This window comes from Opisthocomus hoazin, chromosome 5 (assembly GCF_030867145.1).
Source record: "Opisthocomus hoazin isolate bOpiHoa1 chromosome 5, bOpiHoa1.hap1, whole genome shotgun sequence".
NCBI classification, from domain to species: Eukaryota; Metazoa; Chordata; class Aves; order Opisthocomiformes; family Opisthocomidae; genus Opisthocomus; species Opisthocomus hoazin.
The window spans coordinates 13,186,673-13,213,065 of NC_134418.1; the positions used below are offsets into that span (position 1 = coordinate 13,186,673).

At 39.8% G+C, this 26,393-nt stretch overlaps 1 protein-coding gene across 4 annotated transcripts in view; it reads right to left on the minus strand.

The window, feature by feature from the left end:
- Positions 1–3,578: 3,578 nt before the first annotated feature.
- The window catches only part of SORCS2 (sortilin related VPS10 domain containing receptor 2), a 595,440-nt gene continuing 572,625 nt past the window's right edge, over positions 3,579–26,393 (minus strand). The window contains exons 26-28 of one of the 4 annotated variants that reach the window (XM_075420456.1): positions 16,634–16,791; positions 14,382–14,461; positions 3,579–14,041 (exon numbers count right to left, since the gene is read on the minus strand). In XM_075420456.1, coding sequence (XP_075276571.1) covers positions 14,018–14,041; positions 14,382–14,461; positions 16,634–16,791 — 262 coding nt within the window. In that variant the 3' untranslated portion in view covers positions 3,579–14,017. The remainder of the gene's footprint in view (positions 14,042–14,381; positions 14,462–16,633; positions 16,792–26,393) is intronic. The other 3 variants (XM_075420458.1, XM_075420460.1, XM_075420459.1) reach the window with 3 other exon arrangements.

The window sequence follows — 26,393 nt, forward strand, 5'->3', positions numbered from 1 at the left end:
GAAGAAATTCAGTGTAGGTAAATGCAGAAAGAGCTGTCTGTGGTAAGAAAAGAAGAAGAAAAAAAAAAAAATCTAGACTTAGGAGCACTGAAATAGCTCTGACTACACCCAGAGCTGATCATGGAGTTTTAATGGTTAGGTCCAAGAAAATATCTACTTACTGCATAGTAACAGTAAATAAAAAAAGGCAAAAAAAAAAAAAATAATCCCATAGCAAATACCTTGTGATCTAAAATGCAGTGAATAGCTCTAGACCCTGCCTGACCAAGCCACACGTAACGTCACAGCATACGCTCTCAGCAGCGAAGCCGCCGGGCTGTAAGAATCCCTGCCGTCCAGGGCACCAAACGCTCTGACTGATAAAGATAACGCTGAAACAACTGCTATGCACAAGCAAGTGGTAAAAGAAGAAAAACACTTGCCTGGTATCGCCCATACCTCGATTGTGTGCTTTAGGACCTATATAACATTATCGAAATCTGGGCACTGAATGTCATAAATAGATAAACTCATATGGATGATGGCACAAGAGCAAGAAAGATCCAAAAGTACAGACACCTCTCCATACAGGGAAAAATAATACTGATTTTACAATAAAATTCAAAGCGAAAACAAAGATTAGGGCTTTTCAGTGTGAAAAAAAAAAAAAATCTTGAGAAGGGGAAAGAATATGCTAAGTTTGTGAGAATCAGCAGCAGAATGTGCCATGGGAATGAAATGGTCCTTGTCACTAATGGTCCAGACTCTGAGGGTATTGAAATTAATGGGGCAGGTTCAAAACAACTATACAGAGGTACTTCCACTCCCTGTCTAATTCAGCTATGGAATTTGTTGCCACAAAATTTTATGGATGCTACAAGCTTATACAGGTCCATAAACATTAAAGAAAATTCATGGCGGAAAAGAATTACTCACGGCTATCAAGCACAGAGCTACCAGCTCCAAAGCAGAAAGGTCCAGCTCCGCGGTGGATGGAGGCTGGAAGCGCGTATGGGGTAACTCTCCTCGTGTGCTGCCCCCTGTTCCCCTGCCTTATTGATAAATGAAACTGATTTATTTCATAAAAGACTATTTAATTTTTCCTGCCAGCCGTTGCAAAAGCATTGTCTCCTATTAAATAATGTATCAGCTTCTTTTCAATTTGATTTTTTGACAATGCAATGTCATTCCTTCACAATACATTAGATAACTGAAATAATTCAATTACATCAAGGATATTCCTCTTCAATAATCTCTCTTGATGACAAGGAAATAATTTTCCTATTAGGTTTTCTATAATTATAGCTCAGCAGAATCACAGCTACACGGTCCTGAGTTGAATTTAAGTGAAAATCTTCATTCCTGGTTTCACTGTTAATTTTTAAATAGACCGATAATTGCTGTCACTGAGGTATTCCTTGGAATTACTACTGTTTAAACCTGGTTTTTAGCAGGTACTGCTGCTTCTGATTTTTTTGGAGGTCAACTTGTGGCGTAATGGTGAGAACAGATCCTATTATTGTGTTAAAAATACACTGAGCAGCATATGTAGCATTGTGCTTCAGCTTTTGAAAACCGTGAGGGTCAGAGTACAGTAACGTTTTCACCACAGCAGCTGGCTTCATTCTTTCAAGGCATAAATCACAAAAAGCAAAAAATGGAAAAGAAAGCGGTGTCTTAATGGAAAACAGGAAAAAATATTGGCTGGTGTTTATGACTCAGAAGTTTTATTATAGAGACATAATTTATGATGATGCTGAAACCAGTTAGGCTTCAAATAGCTTAGCAATTAATATGGCTTTGATGAGGACAGCGAAGGAAGCAGAAGTGAAGTGATTATCTTATTCTTTTTTCCACGGAAATGAGTTTCTGAAGTAAAATAGCCCTTCAGGTTAAGTATGAGCAAGTTCCATTTGGTGTCTCATTTATGGTAACAGCCTGTCTGTGTCTGTTCTCACTCCTCTTCCAGCTCAGGCGCTTTCCTGAGAAAGAGCTATTGGAACAGCATTAAAAATAAGAGACTTTTGGTTTTGCTTTTATTTATATGAAAGCACTAAATTTGGGAAATGAAACATAGTCACTTGCGATTCAACAGGCTGCTCTTTTAGTGATAAATTGCGGTTTAAAGTCTCAGCTAGCCACACGATAGGATTAGACAACCGAAAATGACAACCTTCAAAATGTTTTCGAGTTGTTACAGAAGTAGGAGAAGCCTCAGGCCTCATTTCTGAGCCCAGCCTCGCATTTAGCGGGCTGTGCCACGGAGCAGGATCGCACAGCCCATACCACAGGGTTCCTCTGGCCGCTGAGTCTCTCAGCAGGGCCTACAAGGAAGTGCTGAATTAGGACAGACTGAGAAAATTAGGTTTGAATTTGTATTTTGGAAATTTCCCCTTCTAATTGGCCATCTTCTGATCCTCAAAATAAACCCAGTCCATGAAGAAATAATCCATTCGTTGTTCCATTAAAACTCCATTGCAGTCTATAAAATTTCTATGGCCAATTAAAAAAATTGGTAGATAATAGTTTGTGTTGCTGCTTTGTTCCAGTACAAGTTTTAGCAAGACTTCCCATTACACACAACCACAACCCTTAGCACCATCTCTGCTCTTCCCTGTTGTGGGCATTGGGCAGTGACAAGAACTGTCAAGTTTTTTTTACCAGCATCAGGCTGTCCCTGGGAAGGCCAAGCTGCACAGCAGCCCCCACCTCTCAGCAAACCAGAAACTGCATTTCCAACGTAAATCTGAGCTAAGGCAGCAGCACCTCACCTCAAAACTTTGAAGCAAGGAAGAACGCCTGAATTGCAGGGATGCATGACATATTCTGACTTGAGAAATTCAGTGACCTTCACGAAGGTAGAGAGCACGTGCCGGCAGGATCAGTACCAGCGTTTTGAGAGCCAGGGCCCGATCCTTGCATACAGCTCGCTTAAGGCCAGGTTTCGATTTGCAGACCCCTCAGTACTGCAAGGAGAATGCAGCTTCTATACGGCACATGCAACTCTTCAGGAAGAGAGTGGGCTAAAGGAAAGACAACGCAGTTAAAGAAAAAAGAATAAATGAGAAGCAAGTAGCGTGTGAAGAAGCCAGTGAAAATTGAAGAGATTGAAATAAAGACACAGGCAGGGCAAACGAACACACATAGCTTCGTTCTGTCTATGGCTCTCGATTACAGGGAGCTCAAGGCTAAAACCTGCTGAATTCTTTAGCTAGACTGAAATACTCAGGCTTTGATTCAGCGGAGCTCTAGAAGCACGTTTCTTGGAACTCAGCTGCAGTTGCATGGCTTCAGTCTGGCCACAGCGTGTCAGCCTCACGCCGCTCATGCTGCAGCAAAACTCCGCTCCCAGGGAAAAGGACCTGCTCCCTTTTTCTCCAGGTCTGGACTTGGGCTGCGGTGCAGGAGGATGAAGTGGAATGGCTACAGTGGAGGAGGATGAAGCTTTGCTGCAGCTTTTGAGTTCAGTGCTGCTGGAGTAGTTTGCTGCTAATTACTGACAAATCAAAACACACACAGACTCGGGGTTTAACACTCGTCTAACCATTTTCCCTCCAAAAATCCCATGAAATGCTTCACAAGAAAAACAAAGCAACCAATAGTTTAGAACCAAATTTTATTAAAGAAAAACCTGTAGTGCAGGTTCTCAGGACAAATGCATACCTTTGGATGCAGTGGAGTACACAGGTACGTATACAGTAGTTTGCCTGCTACATGTTTGGAAGCTGAAAGAGACCGTGATAAACCGTACTGCACAGTTCATCACCATCATTAAAAGTTGCCAAAAACTTGGTTGTGGATCACTAACAGATACTTGGTTATGTGTGTGCACTACATATTGCACAAGACTTTTGATTAAGCTATTAATTGTGCAATTGAATCACAGTTAAGTGTTACAATAAGCATATTCAAACATATATTTTATTTTTTTCCTCAAAAACAGCACGTCACTACAAAACTGCCATTAAATGTTACATATTTACAAAAATATACAAATAACAACTTTTCCCCATTTATGACAATGAGCCAGTTACAGATGAATTTCATTCTTCCCTTGAGCCCTGATAATGTGTACAAAGAAACCTGCTCAAAGTCAAGGTATCCTGAAACAAAATTAGGAAAAGGCATGTACTGTTTTCACGAATACTAGCATGTGCTAAGGCAAAAGGAGAGGACTGCGTAGTCATGTGTGTTAAAGGTATGGACTAGAGCATATTGATGGCTGCCAAGAGCCTTTACACGGATTGGAAGGGCCCCGTTGTCAGAAATCCAGTTAGAAACACAGTGTTCAGCATTTGCTGATCGTATTGTGGAAAAGCAGTTGGAGTACTTAAAAAACTAAGTTCTACCTTGGTTGTAACTAGCTTGCAACTATCCGTAGTACTCTCTTGCTAACCACGGGAATAAGAATTACAGGCGAAATCGGCCCATCACCTGTGTGAATACAGATGCAGCAAGATGACCATGGATTTTTGCCTGCAGCTACATTTCAAATTCACCGTGGGCGAGCGCCTTTCTTCCGTAACACAAAGCTGAGCTGACAAAGCCCGTGGAACTGCATGGTCATAAATTAGGGTAGAATTTGGTCCTGCAATGCCAAATAAATAATGCTCCACATGAACAACAGGGTAACAAGAAATGCTTTGTGCATCTTCACGAGTATGTCAAGTCTAGTTTTTATCGGCTGTCATATCTTTACCAAGAGCTGTAGCGCTAATTGGCCAAAAAATATGATTTGGGGTTGCTTTAATGGCAAATTTTTTCCTCCGTTTGTTCATATGGGTAATACCAGCAAAATCCGTATGATTGATCTGTCTGAGTCTGGAAGGAGAGATTTTGGACCCACATGTGCTGAAACAGCCACAGATGCACTGTAAATAGGCCAGTATTCATCCTGTACTCTGAAAATGGAAAATTCTCCCATTCCAACTCTCATTATCTCTCCAAATCTTCCTCCAATACTGAATCCAGGATGAACTGATATTCAGCTTCATAAATACAGAGCAATGACACTATGATAATTTCATTTCGGTAAGGAAGGGCAATAGTCGATGTCCCCTAAAACCACACTTGCAATGCACTGGTGTGATATTCTTTAGAAACACCTCCTCTTTTGCAAAGAAACACACAGAAGAGGATAAAAATGAGTTAATCCTCTTTTGACATCAACGCAGCTTACTGGCAGAACCACAATCAGAAAAGCAACTCAGAAGAAACTGGGATCAAGATGGAAAAATTCAAGTATACTTTGTATACTTCTCCATTTGATTACGTTTCCCCTCCAGAGCCTTCTGCACTGCAGCAAGCGTAGCTCACGACTTGCACCCATGAGGAAATAAATCATAGCTTGTCAGTGACAAATAAAAAAGGAGCTGTACTCAAATGCCTGGTGTGTATATGAAATGGAGGAACTCTGTGTTCCTAAAATTAAAATTTCTAGTCACATGTTCAGCAAACTCCAGTGGCTGGTATTTACCCTCAGGAATACTATACCAACTCCATTCATCCTCTCTAAACATTATAAAATAACAGCTCGTAGAGGGATTCTAGCAAATTATATTTAAGTAGCATAAATCCAAGACACAGACCCTGTAAAATAATTCTTCTCCCTTGCCTCCCAGCTCTGTGCTGTGCTAAGCAGGAACACCATTAGCAAATGCCTTACAATCATCTCAGAAGTAAACCTACGTTGGAGATACCTCTGGAGCACACGTACATGCATCCTGGCTCCTGGGAAGCAACTTCTTTTCCATGCACCTCAGGTGGGATGTTGCTGTGAGTCAGATACCTCTTAAAATACAGGCAGAAATGCTGATAATTTTGCATATTCCTGGTGCTGCATCAATTTATACTCGTGGTTTGAAGTCTCAGTATGCAACCAACAACACTGAAAATATGTGCCATTACGAATTAAAGTCAGCTACAAGGCTTCAGCAAAACAATATCAACAACTCATGGCAAAATCATACAGACTGGTAACACTGACTTTCTCCCTGTTTTTCCTTGTCCTGTTTAGTCTTGTGCTCCCCTCCCTCCTGCATCTCTCTCACATACACTCCCTCTCTAACACAGGCTCTACCCCTCAAAGACACCGTTGAGCTTTTCAGTTATCTTATTCCCATCAGCTTCTCCAGGGTCCCCAACAAGAAGGTTCTGCTAAACCCATCTGGTGACTACACTTAAACTTTTTATTTTATAGAACTTGAAAGCAAGCCATTTGCCTCTGCCTCCAGACCTGTCCCATAAACCTGACAAGTCCAATTGCTCCCAAGAGGAATAATCCCTGGTCCTGCTTCTCTGTTAGCAATGGACCCTCTTTACCCCACCTATTCTTCAGCGTCAGGTTGTAAAAATTGATCTAAAAGGTGCTGTACTAGCTTGGGCCTCCGTATTTCCCCTACTGAAATACAAATGCAGCCCAATGGCCTGGCCAGGTGTCTCTGCCCAACCTCGCTGCAGTTCTGTAGCTGCCAGCTTGAAGGGCTGGCAACGCAAGGCAGCCCTTGCTGTGCTCCAGGAAACCAACGCAAGCACCATGTCTCATCCCCATAACCTGCAATGAGGCAGGAGGAGGCATTTGGGAGATCACGGGTACAGCTGTCTGTCAATTAAGTATAGATTTTCCGCTACAGAGACAGCAAGGTCAATATATACATGGATGAGAGGGGAAAATGCTAGTTATTTATTCTTCCATGGAGTACAACACTCATCCACATCTCAGACCAGAAGTATGTGCTCTCCGGGACAGGCAGCTGAAAGAAGTCCTGAAAAGGCAAAAGGAAAGAGTTCCAGAAAGATTTAGAGAAAATGAGAGTCAAAATTAAAAGTGAAAGGATTGAAAGAACTGAAAGTGGGAAAGAAACAGGCAGCATGGACTGCAGTGAGACAGAGCACAGGGGACCTACGTCAGCCCAGGCAATACAGCAGAGCTCAGAGGAGAGACAGGGATGAGGAGGACACCATGATTCTTCCTGTTATCACTCAGGACACAATAGGGTGTGTATCCAAATAAAAACACAGACAGAAACAGAACATAAAGCAATCCAAAAAGTAAGGAAGAAAAAAGTGGACTGTAGCGAACTGTCATCAGGAGGAGGCGGCAGGCACAGCAGAGCAGCAAACAGCAGCAGTGATGAAAAAGAACAAAGGCACCAAAAAAGGAGGGAAGAAACGAGGAGAAACAGAAAAGAATGGAAATTCAGACAGTTTTCTTCTATAAAGTTCCACCAATTACTTAGTAAAAATTTGGAAGCATTAAACAACACAGGCCACTTCTCTGACGAGTTCAGCATCTTAAAGGGTTAACCGCAAAGAGAGGAGTGTATTTACAAGCAAATGGTGCATTGGAATTGGGCATCTTCTTATGTCTGTGATGATATTCTGTGATCTTCACCATCTAAATGCCCTTTGTGAATCTGGGACATATAAGTGGTATATTAAAATTGTCTCCTTTAGACTAGTTTGATCATTTGCAAACTGCCTATGTGCACGTTACTGATGTTTGGGGTGTACACTTCTCCTTCTGCATTGTCCTGCCTACCCATAATCCATAACCAGGACGTCTCAAAAAATGTGTGGCTACAAGTCTGCTGTTTTCCTGTATGAGCTTTTCTCATTAAAAAGCATCTCTTTCACCATTTCAGAAAGATTTCCTTTTTAAACTGTTTTAATTAATAAGCAAATGTTGTGAATTAATACTTTTTTTTTAAAAAAAAGAACAAGCCAATTCTTGCCTTTTGATCTGCATGAGCAGACACTGTCAGTAAGAACTAAATATAAGTATCAAAAGCTGGCTAAAATTAGCGACAAATAACACAGAAATCTAAGACATGCTAAGAAAGTTATTTGGAACGCCTGGCCCTCCTGGTAAGTAAAGTACTCGTTATACCATTAAAAATATGTGCAACCAAGGCATATTATTTAAGTAGCCTCATGCAGTGCTGCATGCATTATTGCTGCCCAACAGGGCTTTATGTCCACTGTATTGCAACAAATTAGTGTAAAGATACAAATTCTACAGAGAACCAGAAATCAAGTCTGATCAATAAAGCTGAAGTTTGTGTAATGCTTTTGAGTGTTGCAAGGAAGTAATTTTAAACATAAGTACTTTTGTAAGGGAAAGAATCCACCTTTTTCAGGGCTAATAAATGTCACTCCTAAAAGAAAACCAATCTGGAAGGAGAGAGAGACAAAGGGTATGCAATTAAGAACATGTATTTTTTGAGATACTAATAAAAAAAGTATTTTAATACAAACCATAACAGCTCTTTGATAAGGATTTTGTTTTGTCCAGCATATTCATAGTCTGGCACTGATCACATAGCACTTCAGAGTACATATTTCTAAGCCTTCCAGTATTTCTTGTCTTAGGTACTGTCTTCCAGAAGATCATCTTAGTTATCAGCATATAAACTAGCTGACAATAGTAATTCTGACAAGCTTCACATAAGGAGGGGGAAAAAAAAAGAGACTAAAAGAACGAAAATCCTTCAGTCAGTCATACACGGCTCCACAATTCATAAGTTAAGTAATTTGCTACTCCATTTAACAGAAGGAAAAAGGCTGGGACTGAAGACTTAAAGAAATGAGATCTCACATATTAAAAATTATGAAACTAATTAGCTGTATGTATCAATTTCCAGATAAAAAAAAATACACAGCTTCTAAAAGGAATGCATTCTTTAGTCCTCACACCATCATGTAGTGCCATTACAAGTCCGGATTTCCCTGATGGTATATATAATCCTCTCTGCGCTATGCAACATACTTGAAAAGAAATGAAAATTAAAAAGTTAGTCCACACCACATTCCCGCTCAGATTCAGGAAGTGAGCTGTTCTAGTGAGTCTCGACATTGAGAAACCCTTCTGCACTCCCTCCAGCTTGAGGTTACAAAACGAATGGGGAGAAAAGCTGCCGAGCTGATCAATTAGGTAGCAGGGCTGAATCACAAAAGAAGATTAAAAAATTAAGAGTGCACAGCTTGACATTTCCCAAACACTGCAGGGCCAGGCTTTTAATTGCAAAAGCTAACTGGGGGTCTCAGTGATTGCAAAATTTGTCACTTTGACAATCGTAGTCTGAAAATAGGAGAAAAACATTACATATATATCTACAATGGGAATAAACATGCATTTAAATGGCACGGAGAGGGCTAGTACTCAAATATCAAACAGAAATAAGAGACATGGAAACATAACACTTAATATTAGGAAAACACTCTGAGCCGATACCTACTACTAGGCAATTAAATGCTATTCTAGTGGAAGTTTCAGAAAGACTTTCTGAGACGGGTAAGATTCGGCTATATGCCAGTCTTGTACAGGAAGTTGCAGAAGCAATATGAAAACTGGGACCAGAACAGAGAAAACGAGCCAGGAAGCAGCTGGACTTAGAAGATCCAACAAAATTTTGCATCTCAGAAATCAATATTTATAAAGGTAAACGCTTATAAATTTCTTCCTGGTGGAAAGCCAGTATTTTGAGAGAAATGTGCACTTACTTTCACCTAAAACTACGAAATAAAAATGAAGATGGAAATAATACAGTGGTATCAATCAATATATAGTAACAACCCCAACTGTTCGTGAGTCTGCATTGAAATAAAAATTTTAGTGTCTTTTTTCCTCCACAAGCCTCATTAATAAAAAATCACTAAACCTATTTCTATAGGAAACATAGGAAAAACCTACAATTGAAGTGGTCATCAATTCTATCACCTTAGCAACGTTGTATTCAACTTCAAGTAGTACTAGAAATTTAAAGTATATCAGAACCACTGGTTCATCATCAAAAAGTCACTGCAAACAAATGCATATGTTTAATTTCTTAAAAATAGTAAAAACCCACATTTCTCTGAGCATCTATTTATATAAGGAGGATGGAAACCACTGCAGTTCCATTCTACCAACCTCTAATCAAGAGACAGCATGCAGTAGCAGAGTATTCCCACTACAGGGATGTCTCATTGGACTGAAACCACAGCTAACCATCATCATCAGACAACATCTCCTTTCTACTAGGAACTACTAATGGCAAACCACCAATGTGTCTCTATCGGTCCAGAAGGCAGTAATTTAACATATCATCTATTTTATATGAATAAACATTTCACTCCTCTTTACACTGGACACTAAAAGAAGAAAACTCATCAAGAAAGATATGATCCAATAAGAATATCCTAAAACAGTTCAAACAAATTGGAAGCGAATTGGAGATACTAAAAAACATCTTGCCTCAGGCTGGTACCTTCTATTTCTTCATAGCCATTTCCAACACCCTCTCCTACAGGGTATAAAAACATACATTGGTTTATACTGCTTTTATTTTTGAGAAATTAATTTACACTGTATGGATTTTCCCTAAATGTCTTTTGAGCATTTCTGAGCACTTTATGGATGGACCATTCCAAAGCCATATAAACACTCAATGCCAAAGCAAAGATAACAGCTGTAAATCTTGATGGCTCTGTTAGAACACTTCAGATCAGTACTGCTTGGAGCACTCTGAAAAGTACAGGGTATATTTGAAGCTGCAGATACATAGGAGTTTAAGAAGGCCAAAAGACGTAAATGAGGCCAACACACTGCAGGTTTTGTTGGTTTCAGTACAGTTCAACAGCAGTGTTGAGAAGTATCACTGATTATTATAAGGCTTTTGACCAAATAACAGTGCAGAAAAGTGTGTTTAAGATATTAGCATGTAACTCAGCAAAATCACAGCCAAAGTTGCAACGCTGTCATATGTAACAATATGTTCCAATAACAGTTTTTAAATCAAATCACTTTTTTTCTTTTTTTTGGATTTGGCATTTTTTACATTTAGACATAATTGCATCTGGTTTCAGCAGACTACCTTTAATAACGGCAAGAAGTACAAGGAAAACAAAAAAAAGCAAAACTATTAATAATTTATGCTCATAAAATTATTTCACTTGGAAAATCCTGAACAGTGATTAATTTAGCCTCACAATACCCCTGTGAGGTAGGTAATTACTATCAGGCCCATTTTACACGTAGGGAAACTGAGGCACATACAGGTAAAGTAACTTGCCTAAAGCCTGGGTACAGAATCCAGGTACCTGACAGCCATCTTCTGGTTTTTAGCCATCAAATCACCCTTCCTCACTAACAAATTTAACTGGTATATGTACAAATACTGCATTTTAGATACATATAAAGGATAAAATGCTAAGACCTCATGGATGTAGTTCAAGAGATTCGAAACCTAGCACTAGTGAGACTTTTCATTTAAAGACAAAGCAAGACACCACGAATGGGAAAATGGCAACGGTATTTTCTCAGTTTTAAAATAATTCATTTTAAATTATTCTTGCCAGGGAATCAAAGGCCTCCTTTATTATCTGCTGGATATTATTAATACATTTATGGCAATACTGATAACTCTTTAGAAAACAGTGTTTTTAAGACATGACAAACCAACCTCACAGGAGTGCTCCATGAATCAAACTCGTAAGCATCGAAAAACATTATTACAGGCACTATATTGTGTTAAGTGTTAATTAGAGTACCAAGCGGTTAAATATTCTACAGTGTTCCAAAAGACTCCTGTTACCAGAGACACAAATGACCCTGTATTAAATGCATTAAAGTAGCTGTTAAAGCATAAATAAAACGTGTGACCTAGTTCCACCAGCATGCTTTGCCAATCAGACGAACTGTGGGAGAACAACTCCAAGCTAGAACTTCCACACCATCCCTTGTCCATGAGGCTAATCTGCTGCTCACCTGCCCGATACAAATAACCCACTTCAGATTCTTTTCATAGGAACAAGCAAGCTGTTTGCAATATGATTTTATTCTCTGTTCCAGCTGATTTCCACTAGAAAAAGCAGAAAGAGCTGGTGAGAACAGAAAGCCTCTGGTGCAACGATCCCAAGAGTTTCCAATGCACAGCACATTTTGTATTTGCACTTCTGTCTGTTCAAGAAACCCAGACTCAGATACATGCAACACCTTGGATTTCTACACAGTCTGGCAATACAACAGTCAGCTAGAGCATTGCTTCTCTGTAAATTGGTTTTCATGGCACTCTACATATGCAGAAATTTTAGAAGAATTTTTGAAATTATTTTCCTGAGCAGTTTGCAAGTGCTTTTCAGAATCTTCACTTAAACATTTCCATCTAGTGCTTTACAGTAAGTTTATAATCTAGATTTTCTTGTGCTTTACACGTACATCCTGCGGGGTTTGTGAGAGCCTACAGTACTACACTGAAATATTACACCGCAATCCGTTACATCTGATGACAATATGCTCTAGGACATCCACAGCTACATGGAAGAATGACTCCAATGCATACAATAATTTTAAGACAGTTCTTTTCTGTCTTACCAGCATTCATTATTTTCTGTTTGTTTATTCGGAAAGATGTAGTTAGCTATCTGTATCCTCTTAAGCAAGGTGGTGTGTGAGCTTGCCACTAGCATCAGTATGACATTCAGCTCTTTACTCAAAGAGCTATTTATTCTCTATCGAAGGCAAAAAGTGAAGAGATTATATAGGTTTCTGAGACAAGCATCCTAATTCCAGGCAGCTGTGACACACAAGATGCCAGATGTTTAAAATCATCACACCACAGTCCATTTCCTACAGGGCTCCACAAAACACAGGGAAAAGACCAGTGGGGTGTGGATTTACAGTGCTGCTGCTACCGTAGGGATGCAGAGGTTGGGACAAGGAAATTCTGACCCAACTCACAAAACTGGGATTAGGAAACCCTGACCTGGCTCACAAGACTTTCTGCAGGCAGCTCCTTCAGAAGCCCCACCGTCCTCCCTGCAGAAAGAGGGGTCAGTGGTGGTAGGGGCTGGGTGACACCCTTTGGTGATGGAACAGAAACACGAACCCCTGAATCACAGCCCACCCTCCTCACGGCCCTCTGGATCGCTGAACCAACCCGAGTGGAAAAGGTCCAGTCAGAGTTTGCCTACCCCGGCCTGCAAGGGCAAACAGCCAGGGAAAATCCCAGAGAAGGACATGCAGATGGCGGTGCGCTGCCCAGTCCTGCCTGGAGGAGAGCTCTGACCTACCCGGCACCACTGCCCTAATGGCAAGATTTTAAAAAATAGCCATACAAAGAAAGTGACCTAAAAGAGGTATTTACACTCTCTGGAAAATTAAAAAGAGACAGGCCACCAGCACAGGGCTTTACAGGATAACGCATCTGGCAGCTGCCATCATCCTAGAGGTGCTTGCTCAGGAGACAAGAAAACAGTAACTGAAATGACTGTCCACAAGTGAAGGCACCTGGTCTGGAAATAGCATCAAGCTGGTGTTTTTCTTTCACACAGGGTGGGATTGGGGGAGATACTGGTGCTGTTGGTTTGTCAGGACTTGCTACACTTACAAGAGCATTATCCTATATTATAACTTAATTAACACTTTACTTCCTTTAATCCACGGAAGGGGCTAAGCCTAAATTCATTAGATTGTCTCACACATGTTGAAGTTAGGAGCTTGTATCGACTAGGAGTGCATTTGTCTCCTTGCTCAGTCCCCTCCCAGTACACAAACACTTGGCCTCCTAAAAAAATGTCATTGTGATCAACCAACCATCTGTTCTGGTCTAGTCACTTGTGTAAAAATCACCTTTTCAGGCCGAAGAGTCCAAGCCTTCCACTGAATACCTCAATTAAAAATATAATTAAGAAGTTACAGTCAATCCTTCTAAAAATAAACATAAAGAACTAGAGCATATACAGAAAAGAAATAAGGTGGCATTGAAGGTGCCTAGGGCTACAAATTTGCTACCATATCTTGAGTTTCAATCGTGACGAGTTCCCAGGCCATAGAGCGAACACAAGACGTATTATCCTTCTCCCTCAGTAACTGATGATGGACACTTTTTTCCACAGGACCGATAAGGAACCTCCTCTCCACCAGCATTTACAGCCATATTTGAAATTTTGTGACATCCCAGGGAAAAATAAAACAATACAGAGAAGAGTCTCTCGGGTTTTGTGTTCAGCTGTAAATATCAGCTAACCAGGTAACTGTGCATCTCTCTGGAGTTGATGCTCAAAACCACGCCTGAGTGATTGCCTATGAAAATACAGAAACAAAAGGCCAGGATTAGTTTATTTCAGGCACTTCACAGTAAATCCCCCTTTTATTGCAGGGACAAGTCAATCACGTAAAGAGAGTGCTTTTATCAACCAACAGATCAGGTGAAGGTTTGGTGCAACAGCTCCGTGTACCTACAGCATACTTTCGTGCAAAGCTTTTGCTCATGGTGGTGGTTTTGTGGTGAATTCCTAGGGTTTCTATCCCAGTGACAGCATAAGTTGGTTCTCTTTGTGGCTTAAAAAGGTGTAGTTGTCTCGAGGGGTGCAGGTGAGGGAGGAGAATGGAACCTGAGGCGTCCATTCGACATGCCACTGACCTGGGACTGGACACTGACCGGCATCAGCAATAGGGGAACTCTGTAGTTGTTCAAGCTGCCACTTCTCCCAGAAGGAGTCACTGCAAGGTAATGGTGTTGAGGAGTCCCAAGGTGGGGGTTGCGATAAAGTAGGCAACATAAAATATATAGAAAACAAAAAAAGTGGATGGGTGAGTCTGGAAATACTGTACTGCGGAAATTCAAAAGTTATGAGAAGAGAGAGAACAAACAGAAACCCAGGCCTGTAACTCCCTGCTGTGCATGGAGCAGAGGCTGCTGCCGACATCTCCCAACAGGGAGGGAGACAGCTCCCCAGAACTAGAAGGGACTTCTATAGCATAGGAACCTTCTGCAAACAAAGTCGTAAAACAGAATTTAATATAAAGCAGGGACTATAACACGTTTCATACTCTAGCCAGATAAAATAGAGGACTATCATTAACAGGAATATTTTCTTGGCAGTACTGAGCGATACAGGAGCTAGTGGAAAGTATTGCAAGCAACAGAACAGTACAGCAAGGAGAAGTATAGTTTTATGTCTTATATAAAGTCTTGTGTCTAAAAGCTGTACAGTAGCTGACGAATATGGATGATTATGATCCACAGAAATGAACTCTTTACATTCTGCTGGAAATGCTGCCGGTGTTGACAACCTGCAGAAGCACAAGTCACCTCAAGATCTACGTTTGCTAACTGTCTTCAGTTTCATATCAGACATACTGATTTTGCACTCTTTAACCCTTATAATGCTCTGCCCAGATAGAAGATTTTTTTTTTTCTCTCTGAGTAAGGAGTGCAGGGCAAGTAGAGATTATTTATGAATGTGCTACAAATCAGGGTAGCGCTTCTTTATTCCAGCATCCCAAGCTGCCTTGTATAAATAGGCCAGAAGTGATTGGCTACCATTAAAAGAAGTTATGTTTTTGTACATTACTAGATGTGTTTGAATGCTCCACTTCAACAATCTGCAAAGACTTTGTCAGCATTCAGCCTTCTCCTCTAAAGACCCTGGAGATGAGCAGATCAAACAATTTTAACACAGACTTTGTTTTGCCAGGGTTGTTTTTGGAACTATCTCCAGTAGAGTCAGGAGTGCAATCAAGGTCGTCTTGCAAAATCTGAATGAAAACACAGTGATACTCATACACAAAGGTTGTCAAAGAAAAGACAGAAATACACAAAGCAAAGCAGGAGGCTGGATTCTTCCCTTGTCCTCAAAGCTAACACCTCCAAGAACCTAGAAGCAGCACACAGTTCAGCAAATGAAAATAAAAACATTGAGAACAAACAATAAAGGTGAAACCCAAGATAAAGAAATCTCTCCTCTGCCAAAATTCTGTCCTTCCCCAGGCTACATACAGTGCAGCAAAAACACATCTTCTTCTGTGGGTTCATGCAGACATTACAGTTGCCTGTTACGCCATGAATCTACTGCTATAAATCCCAAAGGCTTTGGGTTATCTGATGTATTTCACAAAATGTGGAGAAATGGAAGTGGGGAGCTTTGTCCGTTGTCCTACACTTTTCAGCCTGTGACCTGAAAGCAGTCTGAACACAATGGTAAATTTTACAAGAAATGAACTTTATAGATCAGCATTCTGTGTTACATTAAAAATAACCACAGGGTGCCAGGATATACACCTCTATCTGACACTGGAATCATTTCCACTGAGAGACAGGCACAGCAAGTTTCTCTCATGGGTTCCTTATGACCACCCCAAGAATACTAGTAAGTTACAAGCTAAAACAGGGAAGACTCATGATATTTTTTATACAGGAATAAATTTAATGTTTCTAATTATAAAAACTTTAAATGCTACTGGAATATGATGGTAAATATAGCAAATGGATCTAGATAAAATCCATCTGAAATCATGGAACACTGACTCTACAAATCTTTCTGGCCTAAACTCCATTTTTCACTAACACAGGGCATTATTCAGTTAATTCAACTGTTACCTATAATATACTGTTCTACCAAATATAAGTACTCTCTAAAATTGTCCAAGTAAGTCTCCTGACATTAAACTGCACTGTCTCTGTACTCATGCTGTATATGGCGTGCCATCCATACATTAGCCTCTATCACAAACAAGCCAAGAGAAGATAACTGAGATAATCCTCTGTTGGCAGTGTACTATTTGCTTCCTCCTGAGTCGGAGCAGAAAATGAAAAATAAAAGCTAAAATGAAAACAAGTATCATTTAAAATTCAATTACTTACGAAAATTTATTAACTAAAAATGAAGTTACCTCTTGCGTTACCTAGTGTTTGAGAGTCCAGATCATCATCAATAAACTCCTCACCCTGGATGATGTTCTGGGTGTCCTCACTGTGATTAACAGGGCTTGTCATCTCCTGCTCTTTTTCATTGTGCATCTGGGCATAGACGTTTCTGCCTGGCAGTTTCCTAAATTGGACAAGGAGAAGAAGTCTTGTGATGGAGTTCCTTTGTGTCACACACACACACTGGCATCAGAGCAGAGCTTCAGCAGAGCGAAGTTGCATCAGAATCACAAAATAGCACCAATCTCACCCTTCCTTAATTTTGAGGTCATGACCTAAACTTATCAACTCCTTCTTTTCAGTCCCAGTTTTATGTAACTGCCTTATCATGATATTCAGACCAACATAATAATTAAGCATTAATTTCTTGACTAAGATTGATAGACAATGAACAATACTAAAAAAAAAAAAAAAATTAAAAGCACAGAAAAGATATATTTAAGAACTGAAGCAATAAAAAGGCCCAACAGGCATTCATTGCTGGTTCCAGGTGTCTTCACAAACATCAAGCTGGGTCACAATCACCATCTCTCATGAGACCCCACCTGGAGGACTGTCTTCAGCTCTGGGGACCCCAGCATAAGACAGACATGGCCCTGTTGGAGCAGGTACAGAGGAGAGCCACGAAGATGATCAGGGGCTGGAGCACCCTCCCTGTGAGGAAGGGCTGAGAGAGTTGGGGTTGTTCAGCCTGGAGAAGAGAAGCCTGCAGGGAGACCTTATTGCAGCCTTCCAGTACCTGAAGGGGGGGGCTACAAGAAAGATGGGGAGGAACTGTGGATCAAGGAGTGTAGTGACAGAATGAGGGGCAATGGTTTTAAAATGAGAGAGGGTAGACTTAGATTAGGTATTAGGAAGAAATTTTTTACTATGAGGGTGGTGAGGCACTGGCACAGGTTGCCCAGAGAAGCTGTGGCTGCCCCCTCCCTGGCAGTGTTCAAGGCCAGGTTGGATGGGGCTTTCAGCAACCTGGTCTAGTGGAAGGTGTCCCTGCCCATGGCAGGGAGGTTGAAACAGGATGGTCTTTAAGATCCCTTCCAACTCAAATCATTCTATGATTCTATGATCATATCTCCCTGGTGAGGTGGGCTGGCACTGAAGGTGGGTGACAGCATCAAATAGCACTCTCATACTCCGTCAGGGTTGAGGAGAAAGAAGCAGCAGAAATCCAGGAGACAGGGAATGGAAAGAGAGCAAACAGTGAAGATCCAGGAGGCCAGGAGCAAGGGGTAAGGAGTAAGGAGGTAAAGAGGCATTGATAAGGGCAAATCAAAGACAGGGAAGGTTAGTGAATTTAAGCAGGCAGCACTGCAGGAGACAGAGTAAAAGGCTTGGCCTGAGACTACTGGAAATTGATGAATTAGACAAAACTTTCTATAGCAGACAGCATTTTATTCATTGATTCTGATTTGAATCTAGAAAAACAAAAAGCATGTCACTATCTCTATCAGCTCTAACGGACAATTAGCACCATGGCTGAGCCTGGGAAGTTTAAAAGTGGGTACTGATAAAGAGTTCTTAACTGGGTCAACTTTAATTAGACTTTGTAAAATCAAAGGGAATAATGAGGAACTTCTAACTTTGTAAAGAAATTACAGTTTGAACATTTCTAGAAAGCCATATCATTTGTTGTAGCTGCATTCACCTGCAATCTGCCTGGGCACATAAGGACGTCCTGCCCTAGGCACCAAGCAGATGCTTCCGATTAGGGAGTTACAGGTTGTGAGCTCTCTTTCCTACACTGCAAGAAGCAGCTTGACAGCTTGATCACCGTGACAGCAGATCATGGCTGTCAAAGAATCTTAAACACAGATAATTGCAACGAGGAGACAACAAGAAGAAAAGAGAAAAATGGGGCTGAACTGCTTAGGTTAAGCTGTGGTTTCTGCTGAGCTGCTTTAGATAGTGGGAAGACAGAAAAAATGACACTAATTTTTTTAGGCTTCTCTCTAAAAACGACCATCTTCTGCTCCATATTCTGGCAGCAGTTTGAAACCTGGAGAAATTTATACAACAAATTGGTACAACCAAGATAGATTGCTCTGTTTTCTCTAGGCTTTTGAAGATGACCTGTCTTTAAATCTTATTTCAGAAGAAAGGTTCTTTACCAGGTGGCACCATCTTAGTTTGAGATAAAAGTTGCTGCAGTGAACTATTTTGAACAGCACTTTCCATTGCATCAAAGTAACTAGAATAAATAGAAATCACTAAACAATGAAAGGTGACTGCAGGTGATTTAATTTGAGCTATCCAGGAGATGAATTGCGTCCTATATACCTATATATGTACACACACAGAGACACCCCTGTACAGGTATGCGTATATACACATACACATAAAATTACTTCTATATGGAAATCAGGTATTTTATCTCATTATTTATAAGCAGCACAAAGCAAGGAATCTGATCGCTCTTGCTTTTTTCTGTATCTCAGTGAGCATGGATTAAATAAAGCACAGGACTAACCAAATGCAAAGGACAAGGACAGAAAGAAGGTCTGAAAGCACAACATTGTGCTATTATGACCACTTTGACAGGTTTGAAGGCTCCTCCAACACAAACACACACACAGCGCCAAGCCCTGCATCACTCCTCCCATTAACTGGATGGAAAAAAGCCATGTTGAAAGGGGGAAGGACATTGCTCATTACTAGAACAAATACATTAGGTAATTAATTTTGACTTTTTTCTCTAGGGCCAGTAACTCCGGCCTGTTTTTAATGCGTCTGCGAATGAAACTGGTCACGTGGAAAACAACATCCCTCTCAATCAGACCTGCATCAAACCTGTCAAATTGCTCACTTTCAGTCCACGGCCAAATGCCTAAGGAAAACAAAACCCAGACAAACATCTTTGAAACTCATCTGCAGAATCAGCATGTATGTTTCTGCAATAATTAGGGGACCTTCTCAAAACTGTATTTCTGGCATTGCAGAAGCACCAATGGCATTATCAAAATATTTTTGACAATAAAAGTGGTATCCATCTCAAACCCATACGGCACATCAGACCTTTGCAGTTAAGTAAAGAGAGCAGACCTACTAGTATAATTGTTGTCTGCCCAGGCTGAAGGTTGTCTGAAACCAGGTCAACAAGGTGTGCCCTTTGGTGTAAATGGTATGGCTTCAACTCATGTCTCTGGTAAGACTTACTAGTTAGAGATCGCCACAATCACAACACATACTAGTAAACATGTTAAGAGGTTCCTCACTGAAGAAACCTCACAAGTTCACAAATAACCATTAAATATATTCTTGTTATGAGCACTTTTTTATGGGTTATGGAAAAAAGGAGAAAAGGCATAAGCTGTTATTCCTCACTCACCTAAACCTGATGAGCGCAATCCTGCTACATGCAGATCCTTCATGGAAGGCATAAAGTTGAGATACTCAGTGACTCTTCCACACTTTCCTTTGCTCCTCACACTTACAGAGGAAAGCATCTTAGATTGTAACATGGAGTATAGATGGGAGGCAGGAGAATATTACAGGTCTTGTGAAGGCAGATACTGTAGGCGTTTGACCTTTTATACATTATAGAGTTCTCTACGTGTTTCACATTGGTTCAGTTTTACAAGGAAGAGATTCAACCAGCCTGAAGAAAACAATTGTCCAAGCCTTTTCAAGAGGCATTTTTAACACATGTGCCAGATGTTCTGTTTATAAGGGACAACCGCACTGTGGGATGAAACAGGATGTGGATACCAAATCCTTGCTAAAGATGGGCATGATTCTGGCAATTTTCCAGTCAATCCTAACTGCTCTAACATGTAGGAAGTTGCTACCCCTAATTATACAGAGAGAAATGCTTGTGTACCCTGATGTGCTTTGCTCTTCTTAAGGAAGCAATTTATGTTGAGTCCAATGTAACAGTTTGAAGTAGGCAGAGCTGAAATGCTTGGGTCTACATAAAAGACTACTGTGAAAACATGACAAGACATGAAATTTGACCCAAGAGATTTGTATCAGCAGTACGAAAAGTGAAAGCACATTTTTAAGAACAGAGAAAATGATCACACTATAGTTTCTTTTGGGGCTTTACTCTTCATCTGCAAAATGCATGTGCTTCGCATTCATCACTGGAGACAATTACCTCTGCTGAGCAGCACTCTATGCTTTACATTTTTAGTTTCTTTTGTTTTCTCTGTAGCATTTTATTTCAGTCATGAAGAAGAAATATTCATGCCTGCATTGAGGACCATAAAAATATGAACTGGAGACTTAATTCTGCACAGAACTAAAGAACATCACAGTACATGGCTTTCACCAAGCTCTCCAGGTCCTACACCTTTTAGAAAGTATTCCAGAAAGTATTTTTTTTTCCTCCCTATATTCAGAAACTCTACTCAGTTCATACTCAAAACTGTTCACACTTAAAAATATTCAGCAGTAAGGAACAGCAGGAGAGGAATGAGATATTGATTCCCACTCATTTAAACTCTCTAGTTTATTTGGCTTTCAATTCCTTCCTTGTGGAGCCAACATTCATTGGCCTCTACGCAACTTCATTCATATGGCAAAGGTTTGATTAAGTTTCTGTTTAGTAGAAAAAATAGGAACATATTCACATGGCAAAGGATATGAAATAATGTAGCATTCTCTTGGAACTTAAATAAAACTAACAACAATAATAATCCATTAAAAAGAATACTTTATTGTGGTGTTGGCTCCATTATGTTTGGATTAATGCTCAGATGACTGACTTCATCGTGCTTTAAGGCACTTCTGATTTACTTGCCTCTCTCATTTTGAAACTCTTTTATACATGCTATTATTTTAATTTCTGAGGAAGTTTTTATGAAATACTATGGATCATTAAATTAGTGCCTGTTTTTTAAACTAAATGGTATGGATTGGGACTAAACTTGGTCTCACGGAACATAAAAGTAGTATAAGCAAGGTGAGAAAAAAAGATAGCTCTTCTTCAGAGACTGAAAATGAGAGAATAAGTCAATGAGGCAGAAAGATAACACAGTTCTGCTCCACACTGTGGAAATGACCCAGGAGGAGGTTCGTTTACCAAAAGTGGCACTTGACAGTACCCAGGAGAAAAGGAATATGCACAAAATGGTACAAATTTGGCGGACGTAGATTCACGGAGATTCGTGAAAACAATGTATGCAGCTTTAACAACATTGGCAGTATTTTGCATACTAATTAAAAGATGAGGATTTTCATACTCTTCTAAAGAATCGAATTTGCTACTATTAACCAGGTAAAATACTAAAGCAGAAAAGCCAACTATTTTCTCTGGTTAGGCTGCTCTAGTATCCTGTTGTTATACAGAAGTCCAAAATAAGAAAAGGCTGATTCCAGATCTTCCACTAGTAACATAATGATTAGATGGCAGCTCTGATGTGGCTAAAATATAATTTGCCTTTTGTCCACTTTGCCTAGTGCAGATAGTACTATTTGCCTTCTCTATACTGTTGCCCAGGACCCCACACCACAGAAATCTGCTCTGACAGGATAAAGAAATCTTTTGTGGATGGCAACTCAAAAAACACAAAAAAAATAAAAGCATTGTTTCAAAAGGGAGTGGAAGAAGCATTCTTTTACCCAGCCAAAATTTAGTTAAGATGGTATGGTATAGAAAAAAATATATGCAGGTCCCAGATCCATGTTAAAAATACAGACCTGCTCAAAAATATGTTCCAGCTGCTTCATATTGTTCTGGTCAAAAGAAGCAGCTGTAGTCCATTTTACCTGGATGCTTAAACAACTGAAGCGTACTAGCGAGTATTGTAACGTATTGCTTGCTTGAGGCATCAGATCGGTGATTTCCACACTCAGAAAGCAAGAGCAAAGAAAAGGCAAATTATTCTTGACTTGCCCGACATCCACGTTCAGTGTCTTCACTGCCTCTTGTGCCACAGCCAAAGCCAGATTTAGCAGCTGGGAGATTACCTCTCACTCCTTGCTGCCATGCTGAAAAGTTCGCCCCCAACCTATCTAAACAAATCTTTGTTCATTTGTGGGATATGACTATAATTAGTTTTTAAAGCCATCAGCATTTTCATTTAAAATTTACTTTTCATTTCCTTGGTAAAAATAGCCCTCATCTGAATTGCTTACCTACTCTGATCACAAAAGATCAAAACCCTGCGTGTCTGAAGACTTTTTGGCTTTTTACTCTTTTTATCTAAAGCAACTAATCACTCTCGGGATTGCCTGGAGTTGCTCCACGAGCTCCAGGGACTCCAGCACCAGTTTTTCGAGCACATATTTCTGGCGAGAATTTGCTGGATGCACAAGCAGGCCATTAGATAAAGTGGGGGAAAGAGTGGCGGGGAGACGAAATGATAAATGCTTGCAACTTTACTGTATAAAAGAAGAGAGGGCAGCAGTCTTCCTAGTCAGTACTGAAGTATTTAGGATCAGGGTGTATCAGAAACGATGTAACCTACAGTCATCTAATCATTAACTAGACAGCCATGACAGCTCTGAGTATGCAAGCGGACCCTACAATTTTAGTTTTGATTATACTAGCAAATTATTATTATAAAATTATATAGTTTTAATCTTTTCTTTTTAATGGCCATGCCTTCAGGAGTGATGAGGCAGTGCTGGATTTTACTGTGCGTATAACTAATCAGCCAAAATCCCACTACCTCTCTATGAATCAGCCTCCGTTTTTCCCCTACCCCCCTACTTAATTAGGTAAAATACTCTCTTCATTTTCTGCACGAGGCATCTGACACAGAAATTTATGCAGGATTGTTATTTTTAGATTAGTTCTCTCCCTCAAACTAATTTTGTGAGATTTACTTCCTTCAAGGGACACCAATTTTTAGCACTGGGTATTGCAGTTTTCAAAAAATGAGAAATGAAACAGGAGCTGCAAGTTTCATCATAGCTGTCCTGTTTGGCCTGAAAGATTTGTTAAAAAGATGTATTAGATTAACCTCGATGTCTTGTCAACACCGCCTTTCATCTCGCAATTCTGCCTGGCAGAAATCAGTGTAAATTAAGACCAAAGTTCTTACAACCTGAACTTCAGAAATAGTCTGGGCAGCGAGGGCAGGTGACCATGCCTGGGGACAAGGGGCCTCGGCACTCATGAACTATCAGACAGTTTGGGCAGGTTTCTCCATTTTCTGTTGAACCTGCACTATGTTCTACACAGAAGTCCATTTTCTCTTTACTTTTCATCACAAGTTCTGAACAGTGCCTCTGCTTGTTGCAAATGGATGAAATACTCCTACGTAGGAAACTATAACCTGCTAGTCAGTCCAGTCACCATATGATCTGCAAGCCAGTCTTTCCATCTTGCATCTTTCCAGGTATCAAACTTAAGTAAAGAACTGTCCTTTGGGCCAGCAGAGAGAAAGTCAGAGTGAGTAGTCCAAGGCATGTCCACACAATCTTTTACAGACCACCTGCTTTAGCTGTGCCCCAAATGCCAACTGCAAGTCCTATAGACCCAATTAGTGTTGTGATAAAACTGAGATTAGTAACCTTTTGTCTGACTCGGGGGGAACAGAGTTTTAGCTCTTTTCTCAAGGGAATATCTGACTATCAACTTATATAAATGAAAGGAAAGCACCACCAAATGTCTTCCATCTCCTCCTTAATTTTGTGAATCATACATAAAAATTATGGACAGTGTTAACATTTCAGCACTTTATACATGCCTGTAATTTCTATGTGGAGATAATTCATATTTATATTTGCATGTGTTATCTGAGTTACACAGGTCCCAGAAAGTATTCTGCTGAAATTATCTCCTAAAATTGAACAATTTTTGTTGCCTATGGCATTCTTTCAGCAAATTAAATTTTAATATACAGGCATGAAATATCAACAAGCTGTCTTTGTGCATTACAACCTGCAACCTTCATATATAAGGGACACACCCTTTCACAGTCTCACACGCTATGGACCAGTTTGTAAACTTACGTACTCACTGTACTGACTTTAAAGGGACTATACTTGCAAGGAAGTACTCCATGGGGATCCAGAAATTCAACATCTGTCTTTATAAGCACAAGAAAGACTTTTCTTAAGCAATTAAAGATTTGGGTGGGACAGGAGTTCACAGGGAGCACATGGGGAAAAAGTGATTTTTCAAAAATAGCACTGATTAGGCACTGAGTATTCTTGAAGATCAAATTGCAAATGAAGGATGCAACCAAAAAAATTTGTCATCCTCGAAAAGCTTATCAGGAATATTCAAAAATAATTCTGTCCAATATCTCATAAACAGATATGATATGGACTAAAACTGAAAACCACTGCACGGTCATTCATCAGTGCCAAAAGCAGTTTTCAGGCTGCTGAGAAACATTTGAATACATCTCACAAGTCTCCTCACTCGCATCTAAATTAAACCCCCACAAAATTTAAATGCAAATGATTTTCACAGATTACATATAGAAGTGTGAGAGACATTAAAGCTCGCAAATTGCAAATTGTACTATAGTTTCCTCCTTAATAATAGCTCTATTTATAATACAATGGTTCGTTGGGCATTTTAGAAAGAACTCAAGAAAAATATTTTTTTCTCCCTTTCTTGAATACTTTATACTTATTTTGCCATGCAGTAGTTGTGTCTGTTATTTAATTGCTCTCATTTAAGAGATAATAAAAGATATAAATCATACAGCTTTCGAAAGATATCACAAGCAAGTTTTATGATCCCACACTATAAACAGCAAATTCTCCATGTATTGCTACTGAAATAGTATAATTACATCACATCAACCATTTTTATGCTTTTCCTTGCTGCAGGCACCTAAAATAGTGAAATGGATTTTTGTTCAGTTGTAGACGGTCTGATACAACATTCTGTGCTTTGTCCTTTGGAACAATTAGCCACTATGAGCTCTAAGAAACTTCGGTGCTGCAGTGAGAAAATGAAGAGATTTTTGGAAGAAAGGGGGTTTCTGTATTGACTTAAAATCTCTTTATCTGACCAAAATCTTACTGAAATTATATCTGTGGTTAATGCCATCACAAACTCAGTGCCACACCCATTCCTATAAAGTTATGCTTATTTCAAATAAAAATAAATCTTGAAAAAATGAGACAAAACAATGGGAATCATCACTGAGTAAGGACATCAGTATTTGATGATGATGAAGGCTATTTTCCAGTATGCTCAAACCCAATATCTTCTAAATGCCCCAGAAATACAAAAATACAAGGAGCATAGCCAATGATAACACGGACTCATGAAGAACAAAATTCTTTAAATTGTGCAGCACCCTAGTAGCTCTGATTAAAATCAACTGCAGACTAAAGATACTTTGGACTGTCAAAGGCGGGCATGGCATCCCTTGTCAATTTTGAAAATATGTCTCACATAAGGACCACTTCCAGAATAATTGCTCCCCTCAACAAACTCTTGTGTCAAATTCACACTAATCTATTTCCATCACTCGTTCTATGTGGCATTGCCCCAGCAATCAAAATGTAACGTCTGCAAAGAGAAACTCTAGAGCACTATGCATTTTGATAAAACTACTTTTTAAGCAAATCAGCATTGCAGATGCACTCCTTGTCCCAATAGCTTTAGTTTATTCATAACTACTAGAAGTAATAAGGTAGGAATTAATCAGGAACAATATTTCAGCTCAGCTCTGTTTCCTGATGATATTATTTGGATAAGCTGAACAAACTCTCCATAGTTCCCATATTGCTGCTATTTATCTTGGAACACAGCAAGTGAAAGCTAGCATCAGTGCAGTATCTTGATGTCTGAAAAGTTCGGAAAAACACGATTTT